The sequence below is a fragment of the Sphaerodactylus townsendi genome, linkage group LG03 (genome assembly GCF_021028975.2).
Source record: "Sphaerodactylus townsendi isolate TG3544 linkage group LG03, MPM_Stown_v2.3, whole genome shotgun sequence".
Lineage (NCBI taxonomy): Eukaryota > Metazoa > Chordata > Lepidosauria > Squamata > Sphaerodactylidae > Sphaerodactylus > Sphaerodactylus townsendi.
In genome coordinates, this window is record NC_059427.1 from 141341499 (window position 1) to 141363069 (window position 21571).

The 21571-nt window shown below is 44.5% G+C and overlaps 1 protein-coding gene across 1 annotated transcript; it reads left to right on the forward strand.

Moving 5' to 3' along the window:
- The first annotated feature begins 481 nt into the window (after positions 1–481).
- DDX23 (DEAD-box helicase 23) lies at positions 482–20144 on the forward strand. Its single transcript, XM_048490183.1, has 18 exons — positions 482–625; positions 1481–1650; positions 1683–1721; positions 5266–5376; positions 6981–7077; positions 8102–8167; positions 8509–8647; positions 8774–8907; positions 10674–10786; positions 11673–11816; positions 12748–12973; positions 13216–13361; positions 14414–14591; positions 14838–15080; positions 16152–16303; positions 17680–17788; positions 18300–18474; positions 19022–20144. The coding sequence occupies exons 2-18, from the start codon at positions 1481–1483 to the stop codon at positions 19243–19245; spliced, it is 2466 nt and encodes an 821-aa protein (XP_048346140.1). The 5' UTR covers positions 482–625; the 3' UTR covers positions 19246–20144.
- Positions 20145–21571: the final 1427 nt, after the last annotated feature.

Sequence of the window (21571 nt, forward strand, 5' to 3'; positions counted from 1 at the left end):
AAAGGGGATAGCAAAAGCCAGGTTTGGCAGAACTGGCTTTAACAAGCTGGGTGCTTTGATGCCTTCCAATAAACGCTGCTAATCAACAATACAGAGTTTGGTTATTGATTCAAAGTCCGAGACATAACAACTAGACCTCTGGGGGCGGAAGGCGTTTGTATCAAGAGCAGAAAACCGAGAGTCCTGTACTTTCTTGGACTAGATTTGAATACTAAGTGATTACTTGTCACCAACACTGCATCGCCCTTTGACCCTGCTATTCCCCTCACCAATAGCTTCCACTTCCTACAAGAATACCCGACCACAGTTCCTATTCGAATCCTACCCCTTGCATTTCAAGAGCTAACCTATGACGCAAAATTGATAAGACCTCTCAGCTTTTGACGCTCCCACTTCCCGTTTTTTTTTAGTGGGACTTTGTAGGTCCCTTAATCCCTGAGGCAGGGAGGTGCAGGAAGTTGCTTTCAGTGTAAACGGACTCGCTTTCCCATAATGCTGCTCGGTAAGGCGCCGTTGTGTTGTGACCGGAATGAGCGCCTCTAAGATGGCGGCGGCTGTGAGGAGAAAGTGAGCGGTGTTGACGTCCGGAAACGTTTCGGGAGCTGCGTCTCCTCCGCTTTCCTTGGTACTTTCGGGGGTTCCTGGGAGATAGGGGTGTGTAGCAGTTGGGGACAACTGATTCCGGCCAGGGACAAACGGGGGGGGGTTGCGATTGAATTCTTTCTCATCGCCCCCTCCCCTGTACATTTTGGGGGGGCTTGTTCTGGAAGCCCTTTCCCCATATATTCCAGTTAATAGAAAATGTCTCTGCAAGTGCAAAGTGCTTTTCCCTCTTGATTAGGTGTCTTAGAATCTCAAAGTATCGGGAATTATGGGGCTGGTGTTTCTGACAAGCTTAAACTAGACCTTCCCGTTGGCTCCCGGACTGGGAGGGGGGAGGTCTCTTTATGATCTAAAGATTTCAGATTTGAATGCAGGTCTCTTAAATCCCATATTGCTTCTGGAAAAAGAGTGAGGCTCTTGGGTTTTACACTCTGCTCTGCAGGGAGAGTATGGAGTTTGTTCAGAACCGCTTTGATAACTTCTGATTAGGCAGAAAAGTGGTTTATAAATCTTGTAAATAAGTTTCCCAGATCTAGTTTTGAACAATTGAGGCTGTTACTTCATTTTCTAGGGAGGAAGTGAATGAATAGCGTAGCCTTTATTGGCATAACAAAAAAACACGACTAACATAAATAATATTAAAACAGGCGATAAAACTCAGGTAAATATAAATAAATTACAAACTCTGGACTCTAGGGAGGAAGTGTGAACCTCATAGTACAGAGCATGTGCAAGAGTCCGCAATGTGTAGCAAGCCATGGCTTTTAGATTTCAATAAATTATTGAAAGATTTCCATACAAACACAGAATGTTTTCTTTATGTTTTTGTTTCTTCTTGAGAATCTTTTCCACAAATAACATTGTTCTCCTTCTTAAGATGGCCGGGGAAACCACTGAAAAGAGAGAGCGGGATTCTTCACCTGTTAAAGAAGAGCGAAGACGCTCACGCTCACCAGACCGAGAACGTGACCGAGATCGTGATAGGAAAGGCTCTCCTATTGCCAAGGACAGGAAGCGTCACCACCCTGTTCCTCAAGCTGGAGGAGGGTGAGGAGAGGAGGAAGTGGGAGGGGCTCAAGGATCACCCGGGTCCCCACAGGTCCCAAGTCAACAGAGAGGTAATGTTAGAGTGATGCTATCCAAACTTTAGGAGGTAGTTTGTCAATCTGGTTTAAACCTTTGAGTGGTAAGGTGACTGAGTGGTGGGTTTGGGCTGCGGTGATTTGGTGACTTATGGGATCAGGCAGTTTGGCACAGAAGTATAGTTGCTGAGTCCAACTAGGGTTATTTTTGTTTTGTTGTATGTTTCGAGGTGGTATCCAGCTTCTCATGGCACCCAAGTCATGTGTTTTATGACTTCACTGAGCAATTGTGGTTTGTTTCATTCCTATCAGATACTTTCAGAGCTTTAGGGATATATCGTGCGTGTTTTTGTGCATGTGCAATTACATGCCTTAAAAATTGTGCACTCACCGCACTGATTGGGACTAGTGCAATTCAAAATTCTTTTTTTTTTAAAAACCCACTCATTATTTTAGTTGCAGTACTGAAAAAGACACTGGGACTGATACACTCCCCACAATCTCACTGTATAATGGTGCAAAGTCCTTCCCCTCTTCATTTCCCTTTGGGCTCACTTTCAGTGCTGGGCTGAACAAGACCCTTATGCTGATTCAGTCCCCACACACTCATTAATCTCCCTGGCTTTGTTATCACTGTACTCCAGTAAATGCACTGTGATGTTACCTTGACACTCCCACCCAAAAAAACCCCTCAGGCAGAAGTTTACAGTCCAGAGCATAGGTGTCAAACTCATGGCCCTCCAGAAGTTATGATGCTGGCAGGGGATGATGGGAACTGTAGTCCATCATGCTGTAGCATCATGCTGGCAGGGGATGATGGGAACTGTAGTCCATAACATCTGGAGGGCCACGAGTTCGACACCTATGGTCCAGAGGAAAAGAACATTTCCTTGCACACAAGCTCAAGATGTACCTTTCTTTTTAGAAAACAAGAAAAGCATCATCATGACAGTGTCATGTTGAGAACATTTTTTAAATTTGAATCAGGGATTTATTTCTTTTCCAGGAGAAAAAAAATTCAGAGCATTAGTGTAGCAACTTGCGGAAAAGGAGTGGAAATTCGTTGGATGATGTCATGTGGAGATGAAAATAGGTGCACAGGTCAGGTGGTCAAATTAAGGGAAATCCTCCATTCGTAATCAAGCCTGTTTATTTTACATAATTTATTTGTTTGCAAGTTAGGGACAGGGTGCTTGTAAAGGAGCTATGCACGCTATTGAAACCTGACCTTAAAAATGCTGCTCTATCCTGACTGCTCTATTCTGCATCTGAAATCTGGCTTAGCATTGCCTGTCAACTTAGGTTGACCATTTTGGGAGTCTTGCCAGTCTGTGCTACGGGGAAGACTTAGGACTAATACAAGGAAACATTTCTTCACACAACACGTGATTGGTGTTTGGAATATGCTGCCACAGGAAGTAGTGATGAATAGCTTTAAAAGGGGCTTGGACAGATTTATGGAGGAGAAGTCAATCTATGGCTACCAATCTTGATCCTCCTTGATCTGAGATAGCAAATGCCTTAGCAGACCAGGTGCTCAGAAGGCCATTGTTTTCACATCCTGCATGTGAGCTCCCAAAGGTATCTGGTGGGCCACTGTGAGTAGCAGAGTGCTGGACTAGATGGACTCTGGTCTGATCCACCAGGCTCTTTCTTATGTTCTTAAGTCAGGGGTAGGGAACCTGCGGCTCTCCAGATGTTCAGGAACTACAATTCCCATCAGCCTCTGTCAGCATGGCCAATTGGCCATGCTGGTAGGGGCTGATTGGGAATTGTAGTTCCTGAACATCTGGAGAGCTGCAGGTTCCCTACCCCTGTCTTAAGTTCTTATGACTGACTAGGCACACTGGCCCAGATCTCTCATGTTCTTCGCTGTCTACTCCAACGTCACCTTTCTCCCCTCACTCTGTCACCTCCCCTATACCGAATTTAAATTTGTTACCTCGGGACCTGTTGTACTCTGTAAAATGCTGTTCACATTGATGGTGCTATGTGAACAATAACAAAATAATATCTGCTGTGCAGCAGTAATGCTCATCTCAATCTGTGAGCTCCAAATGGCTATTAATTGAACACATGACACTTTCTAATACAGTATCAAACCCTTGATCCTTCAAGGTCAGTATTGAGTAGTCAGGCTGTCAGTGGCTGTTCAAGGTTTCAGTAGAGATCTTTCATATCACCTACTATTTGATATTTTTGGCTGGAGATGCTAGGAATCAAACCTGGGACCCAGCTACCTGTAAAGCAGATGCTCTGCCAACGAGCCATTACCCCTTTGTGATGATTATGATATAACCATTATCAAGAATTTCATCTCTCTATGCAGCTGTAAATAACTACATCAATATTCTATTGTGCAAAATTACTCCCCCCTATTTTTCTAATAGAAAAAAGTGGGAGATTTAGGGAAACACTGAAAAAATACTCTTTACTGTTTTCTTCTTTAGAATGAGTGAAATGCTTTATGTTTTTCTCCCTCAAAGTATATAGCGGGAAGAAGTCTGAGAACTTTTTCTGGTGAAAAGACTGAGATATTTGAGGGAACACTGGTAAAAGCTGTCCTTTTTTCTTTTCAGAATGACTGGGACGTTTTTAAGGCAATGTTTTACTCAAAATCAGTAGTAGAAAATGTATATAGGACAATTTATAGCATTGGATACTGATCATTCTTGATAAAGAGTTCTATGTTTTCAATGTTAAAAGTTTAACTTGCTATTTAGATATAATGGTAGTTATAAATGCTGTGACTGTAAAAGTGTTTCTATCTAAATAATACTCTTTCTGGGGTTTGTTTGTTTTCTAGCCTCAGTTTTTATTTTTACTACCTTTCAGATGACAAAAGTTAAGATGCATGTTCTAAGGTAACATTGGGTGCAACAGTTTGCTGCTGTTTCTCAAGCATTAAATATACTCACAATTTTTATTCAGAAAACACAATTTTAAATTCCATATATGTATCAAATATTATGATGTTACTTCAGTAAAAGAAGTTTAGTTTTGATAGGGTAGCAAATGTTACATGTATTTCAGGTTTTCCTTCCCATTCCAAATTGTTTGTTTCTACAGCTTCAGAATTTCAAGAAATTTTATATCTCTATTCAGGGCTCAGATTGGAAACAGATCCATCTCTGTTTGTCTACAAGGGATCCTATTTCCAATAGCCCCTTTCAGAGATGAAGCAGTTTCTGGTTGGATCTTCATTTGCAAGTCAGTCTTTGCAATTTTGGTGACTAAATATTTAGTTTTTTAAAAAGCCCTGAGATTCTTAGGGACAAAAAAGTTTCAGAAACAAATTTGGCACTTTTGTTGTGCTATCTGAACAGTGTGAAAACATGTTGCCTTGCTGGACCTTTCTGCTGTATTTTTAAGCTTCAGTGGCTTTGCGCAGACTGTATATGATAATGTTGAGAGGATGGGTTTTTTGAATTTGATGGGGGGATTGGATAGCCGGCTGCATTTAGGCAGAACAAATGCGCTCTATATTTTATCCTGATCTAATGAGTGGGTGGGCTTGTTTGATTATTAAGCACTGAAATATCATGTTCTCCATATAAGACATTTCTTTGTCCATTTGTAGGGAACGACGATATAAAGAGAGGGAACGAGACAAAGAACGGGAGCGCAGCAAGAAAGACCGGGAGCGGGAGAAGGATGGACATCGAAGAGACAAGGACAGGAAACGCTCCAGGTAAAATACTTTTTTCCTGTAGGGAATGTGATGGATGAGGAAGGGAGGGAGTTGTCAGCCAAATCGCTGTGCATATGAGGGTCCTGTAAGTAGCAGAAGCACCCCCATGCTAGCATGGATAAAACACAGATATTTGGAGGTAAAATATATATTTGGGGCCTTTAACCCTGTGTGTACCAAGGTTCAGACCAACATCTGAAAGAATGAGGAGGAATAAGCTGTCTGAAACAGCAAAAAGATTTTTTAATTAACAGGAAAGAAACGAAAATAAATCAAACAGTAAAATGGAGGCATACAGAAGGGGAAAGTGCAAGGATAAATGCAAAGATACGATCCCCAAACCTTTCTCTAATAAACTGGCTTACGGAAAAAAACTGAAAGAGGGAACCAAGACATCCAGGTCTGATCGGGGTGGATGTGGGTGGGTCCCCCTGTGGTGATGAGCTGGAGCTGAAATTGACCAAGTGGGAAGAAAGAGCATTTAAATGGGTCTGTGGAGTGATATGAAGAACAGAAGGCCAACCAGGAAGGTGGGGGAACTTAATAAATCCAATAGGGCTACAAGAAAACTGGGACTGAGGAGTAATCCTTTATACCGTTTTTCGGAGAGCGAGGAGAGGAAGGGGGTTGGATTAGAATGTGAGATGGATGAAAATTCAGTCTCTCCAGAGATGACTCTGGCCGTTTCCGCACGGCCATGCTGGGGGTTGGGTCGGTGTACATGATGCTGACCCAACCCCCGGTCCCGGTAACAAACGGGAAGATGGCGCCACGGAGTGCCGTTGTCCGATTGACCTACCTTCTCTGCGACTGTCTGGCGCGTTGCCGAGGCCAGGGGACATGCCCCCCCTGCCCTGCGTGACTGCTCCAGAGTCGCAGGGCAGGGAGGGGGGACTTGTCCCCAGGCATCGGCGACGCGCTGGACGGTCGCAGAGAAAGTAGGTCGGTCGGGCACAGGGGGGAGGGATGGCGCCTTCCAGCGGGGAGCGAGGTGGGAAAATGGCGGCTTCGCGCCGCTGGGGAGGACATCTCTTGGGAGTAAGTATTACTGAATAATGTGGGACATATTTTTGAACTGACCCAGCAGGATTTCTTTCAGATTCCCTTTAACAATATTTTGCTGTGCAGGTATTTGAGAGGCCAGGGATCACATCCGATTGATCTTGTCAATCAGGATATCAGGTTAGACTTACAGAAACTGGGTTCATGGCAGGATGCCCAAGTCCCACAATAGGTTCATCACTGACCAAAAGTGACTAGGGCTGCAGATTGGTTGATTTTTTAGCAGCATCATTTCCTAAGGCTGAGCTGCTGATCAAAACATAATATTCCTCATGCAAAATTAGTCCAGCTTTTCCATTATCTATAAGGTACTATCACAATATGTTGGTCTTGTATACAGAGCTGACCAGCATCCTTCTGGCAGCTTCTGCCAATCTTGGTATGTGGTTTTAGTGAGGCACGGTCACCCTTCCGTGTTAACAAAGGCCAGGTATGTAGCTGGCAGCCTTTCTTGAGAACAATATGTTGAGAGAAAGTAGTGGGGAGAGCTGTATTGGTGGGCTGTTTGCATCACTGCTGACTCTCACGTTCCTTTTGAACAGAAGTGTCTCTCCAAATCGCAGCAAAGACTCCAAATCCAGGAAGGACAGAGATTCTCACAGGGATGAAGAGGATGATGCAGGGGGCAAAAAGGAAAAGGTGCGGCATGTACTTTCAAGGGCTACAGTCCTTACTGTCTTCCCTGACACAGGAACCAAATGAAAGAGCAGCTCTTCTCTGTTATTCAGGCTGCCTAGATGGTAGTCCATATGCACTTTCTTTCTCCCTCACCACACTGATTCCCTTAATTAAGAATCACATTGACAAAAGTAATTTCCGCACGGGACTCTTTAGTCTGGAGACTCTTTAGTTTGGAGAGGAGACGTCTGAGGGGGGATATGATTGAAGTCTATAAAATTATGCATGGGGTAGAAAATGTTGACAGAGAGAAATTTTTCTCTCTTTCTCACAATACTAGAACCAGGGGGCATTCATTGGAAAATGCTGGGGGGAAGAATTGGGACTAATAAAAGGAAACACTTGCTCAATGCTAACGCAGGATTGGTGTTTGGAATATGCTGCCACAGGAGGTGGTGATGGCCACTAACCTGGATAGCTTTAAAAAGGGCTTGGACAGATTTATGGAGGAGAAGTCAATCTATGGCTACCAATCTTGATCCTCCTTGATCTCAGATTGCAAATGCCTTAGCAGACCAGGTGCTCAGGAGCTGCAGCAGCAGCAGCAGGCCATTGCTTTCAATTCCTGCATGTGAGCTCCCAAAGGCACCTGGTGGGCCACTGCGAGTAGCAGAATGCTGGACTAGATGGACTCTGGTCTGATCCAGCAAGCTAGTTCTTATGTTCTTATATTCTTAATTGATGTATTGTGGAGGTGTTTTCCTTGGTTATCTCAGATTGGAATCTTACCTTTCAGTTGGGAAGCTTCAGCACCTCTGTGCAATAACACTCTTAGCCATATTTTTATTGGTTTTGTGCATCCAGGACATACGCCTGGTGAGATGAAAAGAGAGATGATCTCATTTATACCAGCTGCATAGAAACCGTTGCAGAGATGCTTTGTCAGTCTTACTGCTCTGAAATTCTGTGGCATTGCTTTTGTGGTGGCAGTTCTGAGTTTAGAGGACTTTTCCAGCATCCTGACTGGCATCTCTTCTATTTGCAGGCACAGCCACTGTCCCTGGAGGAGCTGCTGGCTAAGAAAAAGGCTGAGGAAGAGGCTGAAGCCAAGGTGAGAGCATGAAACAAGCCTCTTTTTTCTCTGCTTCTACTTGCCAATCAGAGGCATAGCAAGGGGGGAAAGCGCCTGGTGCACTGGTGCGTCCTCTGCCATGCCAATGTACACTCCGTCACGCCCCGGAATGCCCCTCGGAACGCCCTTTCCATTTGCGCCTGGTGCCCCCTTCGCCCCGTTGGAGCTACGCCTCTGCTGCCAGTCGCCAGTTAGCATGTGTGTCTCAGCAGTTTCAGCACAAAGCACTGCCAAATATGCCCACTCCTTCACTCAGCACTTTTCCTAAAGGAGGTGCACGTTTCCTAGTAGCCTTACTAGTTTGTCCTGCTTTCTTGCAGCCCAAGTTCCTTTCCAAAGCAGAACGGGAAGCTGAGGCCTTGAAGCGCCGGCAGCAGGAGGTAGAGGAACGACAACGGCTGTTGGAGGATGAGAGGAAAAAAAGAAAACAGTTTCAAGAGATGGGCAGGAAGATGTTGGGTAAGGCTCCCTTCCGGCTGGATGACTGGATACCCAGCTAGACTGATTTTTGTTGAATTCCTTTTCTAAGCTTGGAAGACCTGGCTTCCCCACTTCCCTGACAATTTGTTCTTTTACCGCTTGCAGAGGACCCCCAGGAGAGGGAGCGACGTGAGCGGAGGGAACGTATGGAACGGGAGACCAATGGCAATGAAGATGAGGAGGGGCGGCAGAAGATCCGTGAGGAGAAAGACAAGAGCAAGGAACTGCATGCCATCAAGGTAAAATTATGGGTCAGGGCAAAGTCCCAGGCTTCCATTTTATCTCTGTTTCTTGAAGGTGAGATCCATGGGTTAAAGCAGGAAGGAAGTCTTTTTGGATGCACATCTGATTCGGATGGGTCTCCACCTAAAATCTAGGCCAAGATGCGCTAGTTCAGGCTGAAGTCAGCACAACTTGGCTATCACTGTTTGACCCCATTTTGAAATGCCTCAGCAAACATTCAGATCACAAATTGACATGTCATGAAAAAGATTGGTTTTTGATTGTCTATCCTAATAGAGCCCCGTCGGACCATTTACAAAATCAGTCTGATGTGCATTGACAGTGTTAATCCACTGGTTTCAGACTGGAGCAAAACAGCTCTGGGAATGTAATCATAATCTGTGCAGTCTTATTGCCAACTATTTTACCCCGACCCCCCTTTTTGCAATTTAAAATTTAGCTTGTTTGCCATCGTAAGGCTGGTCTGTTAACAATGAGCTTTCTGTAGAGCTCCTGAATATTTTTGGAATGCATGACTGAAGAAGAAAGTAGCAGCCCAAATATTGAAACAGGTCAACAGGAGCTACTCCTCAGAACCAAGGCTACATACTTTAGGAGGCAGGATTTCAAAGTGGTGCTCAGCTCTGCTATGGAATAGCTGGACTGAGGCCAGGATTTGTGCAGCTTGGTTTCTCCTATTGATTTTGGGGGGTGGGGGTGACAGCCAGGTGCTTTCCTCAGTTCACCACCACCATACGTCACACCTTCCTGTAGCATCGACCTAATTGTTCTAATTATAGTGTGGGTTGTGAGTAACTAGTGTTAATAAATAGCTGAACTGGATTACATGCTGCTATTATATAGGAGGCTTGGGGAAGTAGAATAGGAATCTGAGGTAATGTCTGTTACTTTTCCTTTCTCCTGGAATGATTCACATGAACACCACCTTTTTACAACACAAAAAATATGTTTGTTTCTTCTTTAGAAGGGTTTATGCTTAGAGATTTTGTTGACAAGTCAAGGTGTGTAACAAAATATCTATTGCTTATAGTAAGGGAGAGCAGAAGCTCTGCCCTAGAAAAGTTAAAATTTCACACACATAGGCATTCTTTTACAGAAATGACAGACCAAGAGTCTCAGTGTAATATTGTTTCCTAGGAGGTTTCCCTCAGCCTTCTCACAAGTTACTAACATACTGTTTTCCTAAAGTAGCACAGAATTTATTCCTGCTATTCCATAGGCCCCGATCCCTATTTACCTAAACTAAAGATGTCCGAGATCTTTTTCTTCAACTGGCGAAGCCTAACTGGTAGCTTTCCTTTTTTCCCCTATGTTGTTTCCCCAAGCCCCAGATAGGGATCTGAGACAACACAGACTTCCCCTCCACTTAACTCTCCCCCCTCCCTCACCCAGAAGTTCTCCAACCTCTCATTGGCTGATGCCACTTAGTATCTGCCTATTCTCTCTGTAGGCAGAGATTTTCTGGGAGGCCTGGAGGACTGAACTCAGGACCCTCCATCACGGGTGGGAGCAGGCATCCTGAGTTTACAAGATCTTATGTTGGTAGGCTTGTTGAGTGCATACTTATATAACTAGAATGAAAAAGGATTTGAGGCTAGGGACAAATGTCGGGATGGAGCTGAACCTAAGAGAGGTGAAGCATGAGTCTGAGGTTTGACATTGTTAGCTGTCTTGAGTTTTAGCCTGAGGGAATACCAGGGCATAGACTGAAAGAATAAGGAATAAGCATTGTTCCACCGTTATTCCCTTCTTCATTTGCCAGGAGCGATACCTGGGTGGTGTAAAAAAACGGAGGCGCACCCGGCACCTGAATGACCGCAAGTTTGTCTTTGAGTGGGATGCTTCAGAAGACACTTCCATTGACTACAATCCCTTGTGAGTATCTCTGTGGGAAGGAGATCCAGAAAGGGACCTGTGGTTTCATGGCCTCTGCTCCATAACATGAAGAGGATATGCTCATGTTTACATCATTGTCCAGGGATGATCTAAAGGTCCAATTTCCTTATCAGGGGTGTGATGCAAAAGAACTAGGATTTGTCCTAGTTCAAGCTCCCTGAGGAAAAGTCCATGTTTTGATACTTTTAAAAATGATGTGCAGGTTTATAAAGATTACTTTTCATTAATATTTTATTTGGGTTGGATAATTTGGTTTTAGTTACTGACTTGATTTATTTTAGCTTCTTTTGATTAGGGATGGGCTAAAAAGAGAACTGTCTACCATGCTAATAGTCTAGGAATGCCAATGTTAACTGGTACACAGTCCTTCTGGCCACCTTTCTTAGTCTGTTTTGTTTTAAACTCACTTGCATAGTCTTTCAAGATTTCATTTTTTAAAATCTAAAGTTTGACAGCTTGAAACTTGTTTTTTAATAAAAAAGGGCATTCACAATTCTCAGAAGTCTATCGGACTCTTTGTAGAAGAGACCACATTGCACCCCAAGCTGTGTCATTGGTCATTGGAGAGCCAGCATGTTGTAGTGGTTAAGAGTAGGTGCATTTTAATCTGGAGAACTGGGTTGATTCCCCACTCTTGAGCTGTGGAGGCTTATCTGGTGAACTAGATTAGCTTGTGCACTCCAACACATTCCCACTGGGTGACCTTGGGCTAGTCACAGTTCTTTGGAACTCTCTCAGCCCCACCTATCTCACAGGGTGTTTGCTGTGAGGGGGAAGGGAAAAGGGTTTGTAACCCCCTTTGAGTCTCTTTACAGGATAGAAAGGGGGGATATAAGTCCAACTCTTCTTCTTCTCTGTTCCTCAGATACAAAGAGCGACACCAGGTTCAGCTGCTGGGACGTGGCTTTATTGCTGGCATTGATTTAAAGCAGCAGAAACGGGAACAGTCCCGCTTTTATGGAGACCTGATGGAGAAGCGGCGCACACTGGAGGAGAAAGAGCAAGAGGAGTAAGTTACAGAGTGGGAGGGAAAGTAAGGTTTTGATGGGATTCACAGCTTCTGGGGGTTGGAAGATTCATTTGGCATCAGTGTGGCTTTTCTACTGTCGAATGTATCTGTTTTATTGCACGAGGAGAAAAATAAATTTCACAAATTACTAATATGCACAAGCTTGATATGAATTGTTGAATGCATTAGCCTCATGTGCCTTTCAGTATCCGAAGAGGTACTCATGACTTGCCTGCTTGGGTAGGGGTATTAACATGAAGCCTTGAAAAATATTGCAGTAATTGCAGAGGATGGAAAAAACGGAGAACAATAAAACTTGGTGGACAGTAAGTTGTGACAGTCATAGCATCCTTTCTTTGCTTACAGAATATCCCAGCTGCTCCTTTTTCTAGGTTGCTGCTCAGACCAGACATATCTTCCAATAAGAGCTGACAACTTGCAGCTTGGGAAAAAAAATTGGATGTAACAAATATTTTATTTTATTTATTTATATTCGGATTTTTAGACCTCCCTCGGAGGGCTTGGGGCAGTGAAAACAAAAAAAAAATACAATAATTTAAGCATATAATATTAAAACCTATCAAAGTAAAAACATAATATTACTATAAAATGGGAACTATATAACAGCAGGTGACGACAAAACCCACCCCCCTATCATGCCCACAGCAGGCCTAGATGTAATGGGGTTTCATGTTCCGTGTTCTTGTCGCAATCATCATCATTAAATTTATTTATACAGTCCATGACCAGAGTAGTGGCAGAATCATAGTTTTGCAGTAAAGCAGATTTCCTGCATGTGTCCTTTTGTAAGTAAATAGAAAACACCTTCTCTTGGCTCACTGCCTGCTGATCCAATGGTTTTGGCCACTGGCAGTTGCTGCTACTGACTCTTCTGACTCCCTCTTGTGTGATTTTTCCTTCTGCTTCACAGGGCTCGTCTGCGCAAGTTGCGTAAAAAGGAAGCCAAGCAGCGCTGGGATGATCGGCATTGGTCTCAAAAGAAGCTGGATGAGATGACCGATAGGGACTGGCGAATTTTCCGGGAGGATTACAGCATCACAACCAAGGGAGGCAAGATCCCTAACCCCATCCGTTCCTGGAAGGACTCCTCGTTGCCCCCTCACATATTGGAGGTTATTGACAAATGTGGCTACAAGGTGAGGCTTGAATCATTAACGCCCTGTCATCCAGCCTGACTTATTTCTAGAAGCTGCATAAGTATTTGTCTTGGGGAAATTTGAGAATCAAGGGTTTTGGTGACCAAACCTGTCCTTGCAAAGACATATTGTTCAGCAGATATGGGGATGGCTCAGAGCCACAGATAACTGAGGAATGTGACTGTCACAATTCCATCTAATTCATCACCATTCTCACAGGTTTTGTCCCTTATTCTGCACAGGAACCTACTCCTATCCAGCGTCAAGCCATCCCTATTGGTCTGCAGAACCGTGATATCATTGGTGTGGCTGAGACTGGCAGTGGTAAAACTGCTGCCTTCCTTATCCCACTGCTGGTATGGATCACCACCCTGCCCAAGATTGACAGGTAAGATAGTGGCTGACACAGGTTTGTGGTGGCAGGGCATTCAGTTACCTCAAGAGGTGCCTTAGAGGTGAGAAGAAGAATAAGAGTTTGGATTTATACTTCACCTTTCTCTCCTGTAAGGAGACTCAAAGTGGCTTACAAACTCCTTTCCCTTTCTCTCTCCACAACAGACACCTGTGAGGTAGGTGGGGCTAAGAGAGTTCCGAAGAACTGTGATTAGCCCAAGGTCACCCAGCAAGAATGTAGGAGTGCGTAAACACATCTGGTTCACCAGATAAGCCTCTGCCATTTAGGTGGAGGAGTGGGGAATCAAATGCGATTCTCCAGGTTAGAATCCACCTTCTCTTAACCACTACACCGAGATGGCTGTCAGGATAGCTTCTGCCACCCCCCTCCCCCAAAGGTCTGGTCATGTGTCCTGGCAAAACTCAGAATTGCATTTGGATCTTATTCCTGTAATTCATTGCTGAATTGGGTGAGAGCCAATGTATTTGTTTATTTGTTTGTTTAAAACTTGTGAACAAGGCTTCCCATGGTAACATTAACTGAGGAGGGACCACAGCCATGGAATGATATGAACCTAAGAATAAGTGTTCTGGATCACACCCAGGTTAGTCCAACTTACTATCCAGCCATATACTGCTTGGAAGCTGGCAAGAAGAGCGTGGTGGAGAAACCCATCCATGGTGCTGTGACTTCTCTTTCTCCCAAATCGCTGCAGTGACCATACAGGGTGTGTCTTGCTTTATTTTGACCTAGGTCAGCCTTTGCCTTGTAAAGAACATGGTTCAGCTGGAACCTAATGACTTATTTGGGCCTGTATACCAGGTGGTACCTTAGTCAGAAGCCTTCACTTACACAAGCCCTTGATGTAACTGCTGTGCTGGTTAGCTAGATCCATGACACAGGTGCTCACACGCTTCTGTGCATCTGAAATCAATTTCATAAGTATTAGCTCTTTGGATGGGAACCTGTGGAGTTTCTTAGGATGCAGAAGGAGCAGTTCGACATTGTTTCTCTGAGAGTCAACATGTGAGTTTTCTTCATTACAGGATTGAGGAGTCTGATCAGGGCCCCTATGCGATCATCCTGGCCCCCACCCGTGAGTTGGCTCAACAGATTGAGGAAGAGACTATCAAATTTGGAAAGCCTCTGGGAATCCGCACAGTTGCAGTTATTGGTGGCATCTCTCGTGAGGACCAAGGCTTCCGGCTGCGCATGGGCTGTGAGGTAAAGGGGGGTAATTGACATTAAATTTTAGGGTGAATCGCTCCCTTTCCAAACATGAAGACTGACCCTGTACATTGCCTGAGCACTGTAGTAATGGTAAGTTATAGTCTTAGTTAACTTTCACTTCGTAATCAAGCTCCATTTTTTGCTTGGGTAGGGCTGCAACAAATATTTTTACCTTATGAGTGGGAAAAGAGGAGAATAATAAACTCTTCAAGCCTGCTTATTTTCTTCCTGACGCTGCAGATTGTTATTGCCACTCCTGGCCGTCTCATTGATGTGCTGGAGAACCGTTACCTGGTGCTGAGCCGCTGCACCTATGTAGTTTTGGATGAGGCTGACCGCATGATTGACATGGGCTTTGAGCCTGATGTTCAGAAGATCTTGGAACACATGCCTGTCACCAACCAGAAGCCTGACACTGATGAGGCCGAGGACCCTGAGAAGATGCTGGCCAATTTTGAATCGGGCAAACACAAATACCGACAGGTCAGTGGGGCTCAGAACTCTTGCTCTCCACCGCTTTAGCAGAGTTCCAAGATTCAAGTAGACTACACTTTCCTGTGTCTGGCACAGAAATTAGTCCCTTATTCCAAGTTGTCCAAAACTTTCTCTTCTTTATATCTGAACTGGTGATTTGATTGGGGGGGGCGGCAGGGGGAGTGTTTTTAAAACTGCATACTGTGATTTTCAGGAAGCCAAATACCATTCCAGAATTCAGAATCATATTCACTAAATAAGAAGAGGAAGCTTGGTGGAAAGGACTCTGTCCTTTGCAAAGAGGGAAAATGAGTTCCTCGGAGCAAAATTTAATTACAGAAGAGAAAAACAGAACAAAGAACAAATTAAGACTGGCCACGTTTGGGGCAGAAAAGAGAATAGCTGGAAGAGATGAAATGGTGGGATAACCAGCACATAGAGAGTAAAGATTCTGAGAGAGAGACAGAGTGGATTCTGTTTACATAAGCATATCTATCTTAACCAGATATATGTGTGGGCACCATGTCTGGTGATCAATGCAGGGAATTTTCTGAAAAAACAAAGCTGAAGTAGGAATTGTTAATATCTATACACTATCAGTAAATCTTTATTGCATTGGCAAACATAGCAATAATTCAAAATAATGTACAAATTCCACCAAGATAATTTAAAAAGAAAAATATTATAATACAAATCCATCATTAATACGTATATTATAATAATTGTAAAAGACCACACAGTCCAGGGACAAATTAGAAGTGACAAGTGACCCAGAGGGGAAGTCACAGATCAGACAGTTTGGTCCATCATCTTTTTATCCTTCATGATGACAGTAATTAATTTTTCCCCATCTGCAAGTAATATGACTAATTTCTCCTGATCTGACCTTTCTGGGAAACAGGTTATTTAAAAAACTGATAGGTTCAACCTCGTATCTTGGACACTAGAATGTACATTCCCCACAAGATCTGCTATGATCTTACATGCCACTTCGGCACATACTAGGAATACTGGGGAGCTCCCCAGTGGGAGGAGAGGTAGGGATCCATTTAATTTGTTTTCTTTTTGTATCTCTGGCAGACGGTGATGTTCACAGCCACCATGCCACCTGCTGTGGAGCGTCTGGCCCGCAGTTATCTTCGCCGGCCAGCTGTGGTGTACATTGGCTCAGCTGGGAAACCACATGAGCGGGTGGAACAGAAAGTCTTCCTCATGTCGGAATCAGAGAAGAGGTATTGATTGATGCGGCAGCTTTTAATTGGAAGGGACAGTTGGAACTTGGTTTGTCTAGTTCAGGCATGGCAGTGGAGGAGTGCTTCGGAAAATCCACTGGGGGTCCTCTGAGAGTGGTGGGGTACAATTTAGATTAGCTGGACTGCTTTATTAACAGGCCTGTACTCAAAAATGTGTTTTTGCTTGGGCACTTTAAAATCCAGTATCGCATTATAAGCTTGTCTGAATTCCTCCGTCATTTATAAATAAATAATAATAATTTGTAGTATACGCATAGCCCTGGTTACAGAATAGGGTTCCCAGTCCAACTGAGGCTTGTGCTGTAATGGGATAACCTGAACGGGAGTGAGATCAATGGAGTGTTAGGTCTTGGAACCTTAAGCCAATAAACGGACTCTAAAGTATTGATCAGTAGCGTTTATGGATTAGGCATCAAAGCATCACACTTGCAAAGCCAGTTCTGACGAAGCTGGCATTCACAGTCCCCTTTATCCCCTGTAGAGAAGCCTCCTCCCATTTTCCCAAGAGTTTGTGAAAAACAGTTCTGGAGCTAAGGTGCTCCAAGGCCTGTGGCAGATAGCAAGAGAAAGCCACCTGGCTTCCTGCCCTATGAGATAACGGATGTAATACAATTCCCATGGGACAGGAGTACCAGGGGAAGCCTTGTTGTCTACAAGAGTGTGAAGCCATAAAGTAAAGATCAAGGAAAGAATGTGCAGATGGCAGTGGATACATATAGCAGGCTGGTTACATGTATCTTCCTTTCAGCAGCAATTTGTTATTTTAAGCATAAGCATTCCAGGAATGCATCTCAATCACCTAGATAGCATCCCCCTGACATGGAGTGGGCTTCCTGTGCTTCCCTTGGAAATTCCTTATGGCTCAGAATATCAAACTGTTCCGGAATCAGGCTCATGCGGAGACGTGTTATGATTAAAATTATAATACTGATGGCTTATGCACTACGAAGAGCAACAAGAATGTTCATATGAGGGGCTAGAAGGTCAGAAGATCAGTATAGGCTTGTGTAAATGCACACCATGGCATGTGGATCAGCTATACAGATGGGCCACAGAATATGGTTCAGCATAGACCTCCCCCAATCATTTAAAGATGTTGCCATGGCAAATGGAAGTTTCAGGCAGGGTTGTGATTTCAGGTGGCAGGTTTTGTGTCTGCTTTTTTTCTGAACCGCAGAGCATAAAATTATCCCAAAGCATACTGTAAATGAGGAAAGCCTTTTGTATGGGGTGAGAGATCCTTACTTCTAGGAACAAGGGAGGAACATCTCTACTTAATGGACATATTTGTGTCGCACCAACCCTACTGCCCACATGTTGTCTTATACCTTGCCTTCCCCCCTGTTCCTGCACAGGAAGAAATTGCTGGCTATTTTGGAGCAAGGCTTTGATCCACCCATCATTATATTTGTCAACCAGAAGAAGGGCTGTGATGTACTGGCCAAATCTCTGGAGAAGATGGGGGTAAGTGGTGGTTCCTCATATTCTGGTAAAAAGCAAAGAAGTTTATGTCGGTACCAAAGACCTGTGTAGGGTTTACCTCCCCATCTTTTGAAGCATCTGAATTTGTTGAGTACAATCCTTGTTTTATGCTGAGGGAAGGAGCTACCTCTGATCCCCCCTCACAGTACACAGCCAGAATAGGAAGTACAGAGTTGAGCTCATAGCAGTTTGCAAGGCAGTTTGCTGCTGACTGTGCACAAGCCTGTCTGCAGAAGCCTGCATTTGGGAACCGTGGCTGCTGCTTGCCAGTTCTTGGTTTGGCAGTTTTCCCTTGGGCATCCTGTGAGGTAATCAACACGGTTTATCCTGTGAATTCCACTGGAGTGCTCGAGAATGGTAGACGGCTCTGCTTTGCTGTCTCTGGTTGGAATTTCTGTTTGGCTTTGCTGCTGGAAGGAACCCCAGTGCTTGCTTAACTTCATCCCAGCTGACTGTGTCCCAATTTAACCTGTCATCCTCCCTATTCCTGCAGTATAATGCCTGTACTCTTCATGGTGGCAAAGGTCAGGAGCAGCGAGAGTTTGCTCTCTCCAACTTGAAGGCTGGTGCCAAGGATATTCTGGTTGCCACAGATGTGGCTGGACGTGGTATTGACATCCAGGACGTGTCCATGGTGGTGAACTATGACATGGCTAAGAACATAGAAGGTGAGATGATAGTCCATGGAGATCTTTTAGTTTGGTAGCTCTTTGGTAGCTCTTACTGCTGAATTGATGCTTATAAGTGAGATGGGGTGCTGTAGCGCTCTGCCTGCGGCTCTCCAGATGTTCATGAACTACAATTCCCATCAGCCCGATGAACTCTCCAGATGTTCATGAACTACAATTCCCATCAGAGCTGGTGTAGAATACCAGCCATAAGTCTCAACCAAGAACTCTTTAGAAGGCCTTGGACAATCCACTCTCCCTGTCCCATTTATAACATAAGAATAATAATAATGACCTACCTTATTGGACTGTGGTAACAGTTACTGACTGTGTATGTGAAATAGTTTGAACACAGTCAAATCCTATCTGGTGAAGACTTCTGCAATAAACTATTCTATGCAACTGTTAAATGGTGTCTCGATTCTGTCCCCGAGACAGGTATGTATCTGGGACAAGTGAGTCATCGTTGTATGGCTGTTACCAGCTGCCATATTCTACAGCAAACTTGCCTCTCTTCCTCATCCTGCCTCTCCTTCCATTATTGCAGATTATATCCATCGCATTGGTCGAACAGGAAGAGCTGGCAAGAGTGGTGTGGCTATCTCGTTCGTCACCAAGGAGGACTCTGCTGTCTTCTATGACCTCAAGCAGGCCATCCTCGAGAGCCCCGTGTCCTCCTGCCCACCAGAACTGGCCAACCACCCAGATGCCCAGCACAAACCAGGGACCATCCTCACCAAGAAGCGACGAGAGGAGACGATCTTTGCCTGAGCCCTGTAGAAATGCCACAAGAGGGTCTCTAATTTTGAGCAGGGGACACCCTCCTTCATGACCTGGAGCTGAAGCAAGACTGACCGAGAGAGTGCCTCTCTCCAGATGTGGAGTAGGCCACTGGATTTAAGTCCATACGATGCACAAAATGAGCTCATTGTTCCCTTTGTGCCGTTGATCACACACCCAGCATTGAATCTGGGACCAAACAGTGGAGACTGCAGCCAGGGGGAGAAAAGGTATATTGCCTCAAAAATCCTGATCTCTTCACGTTCTTGTTTGATTCAATGTTTATATTTTCCTCCAGGCAGATTTTTCAAATCTGACTATGGCCAGCAGTCTTACCTTGCTTTGTTGACACTGAGTTCAGCCCCCTCTCTCTGTGGCTTTAGGCTGCTATGTGCTGTCTATCCCTTTCTCTCCTGCTTTTAAGATCAGGATGACACAGATTGCTGCTGATGCTCTCTGTTTTGTCGTAGGGAAGACATTACCCTTCCCTAGTTACAGACTGTTGGGTTTCAGCCCGGTAATTTTTTGGGGGAGAGAGGTCTGCAGAAAGTTTGTTTATCCAGTAGACTGCGGGGGCAGGGGATTAACATATACAAAGACTCTCTAATATTTTTAATGGTGATTTTGTGTCTATGAAACCACGTGAAATGTTGCTCAGGCCTTTTGTCACAATCAAGAATAGAGACTGGAGTTCAGGCAGTGAGGAATTGGTGCAAAGATGTGTCATTGCTGTGTCTTTTGAATGTAGCAGTGGCCCTTTCAGAAATAAAAAGCAGCACCCAAAAGAAGCAAGAAGACTTGGGTTATTGATATTCCTGGCTTTTGTGTGCAGCAAGTATTTGAAGTGTGACAAGGTGGGGAAGAATAAAAGAGAAGCTTGTGTGTCCAGATTCTCCTTCACGCCTTGAGTTTCTCATCTTCCCCAGGCCAAACCCTGGGGATTGCAGCTTGCAGTCCAGAACACTACTTCCTCCTCCTGCTCACATCCTCTTCTGCAATGGTGAAGCATGCAAGTTGCACTGGGAAAAATAATTGCTTCTCTGTGGGGCTTCATCCCACTGGATGGTTTGTAACTCTTTGACAAAAGCCCAAGGTACAAAACCTGCACATACTTCGTGTCAGTTCTGATGGGCCAGGGCTGGGTAACTGACCTTTTTCTTAGTGAAACTACATCCCAGGTAGAAAAAGATTAGGACTTCACTTCTGGCTGTTTTACCAAAAAAGTGACCATTGGAAATGCACAAACTCCCATCTATACCCAACGCAAGGCCTCCTTTGTACATTGGTAGTCTTACTGTGGTGCAGATAGTTGAGAGAGACGCAGCCCACAGATTTGCTGTAATTTTGTTGGTGGTCACTATTTCTGATTAGTGTGCTGCAGGACATGTCCCAGGTAATGGTGGCGCTCCACCTTCTGTAACCTCTGTCTTGATGTGCTTTTGCCTGGTGATCTGGTCTAACTATGGTAGAGCACTGTGGTCAGCCTTCTTGGCCTTTATCCAGGATCACCAGATTCCACCCTCCCATTTGCTACCTAGCTACTCAAACTGTAACCTGTGCATCAGAGTTGTGTATCTAGAAAAGTTCCTATGTAGTAAATGGAATAATAGTAAAATATTCCTTATGTGTGGGTTTTCCTTTAGTATTGTGTAATGGTTAAGGTGTCAGACTGGGATCTGAGGCCCCCAGGTTTGAATCCTCACTCTGATTTGGAAGTTTGCCAGGTGACCTTGGGCTACTCATATACTCTTAAGCCTAACCTACCTTACAGGGTTGTTGTGAGAATAAAATGGAGGAGAGCTCAATGGGTCCCCATTGAGGAGAAAGGTAAGTTAATAAATACCCATTTCTATTGGATAATGCAGTAAGAGACTACTTAGGATAGTCATGGGTGGTCTTAGCCGTAGGGCAACTGTCCCTTCACCTCCACCCCTCATGAGCCACTCTGGCGATCTGCAATAGGCAAGATAGGCTCACAGCGCCACCAATCCCAGCCTCACATGGCCAAACACAGGCAGTACCAATGAGCTGGATGGTGAGGAGGCCACAACTCTCCCCCACCCTCCCAGATTCTGGGGCTCCTCCTCGAGTTTCGCCCAGGGCTCCAGAATCAGTAAGACCCCTCCTGATGGCAGAGGCCGTCTTAAGCTCATGTTGTGTCTCATTGAACTCAGCAGGAAGTATTTTACAGTAACAATGGGCTTGTGTTGTGCACTGAATCTTGGCACTAAGTAACTCAAGGCTTCTCTGTTGCTAACTTATGGCAGCAAGCGGGATTCTTTCACACACTTTCCAGAAGTCAAGGAAGAAAGTGATG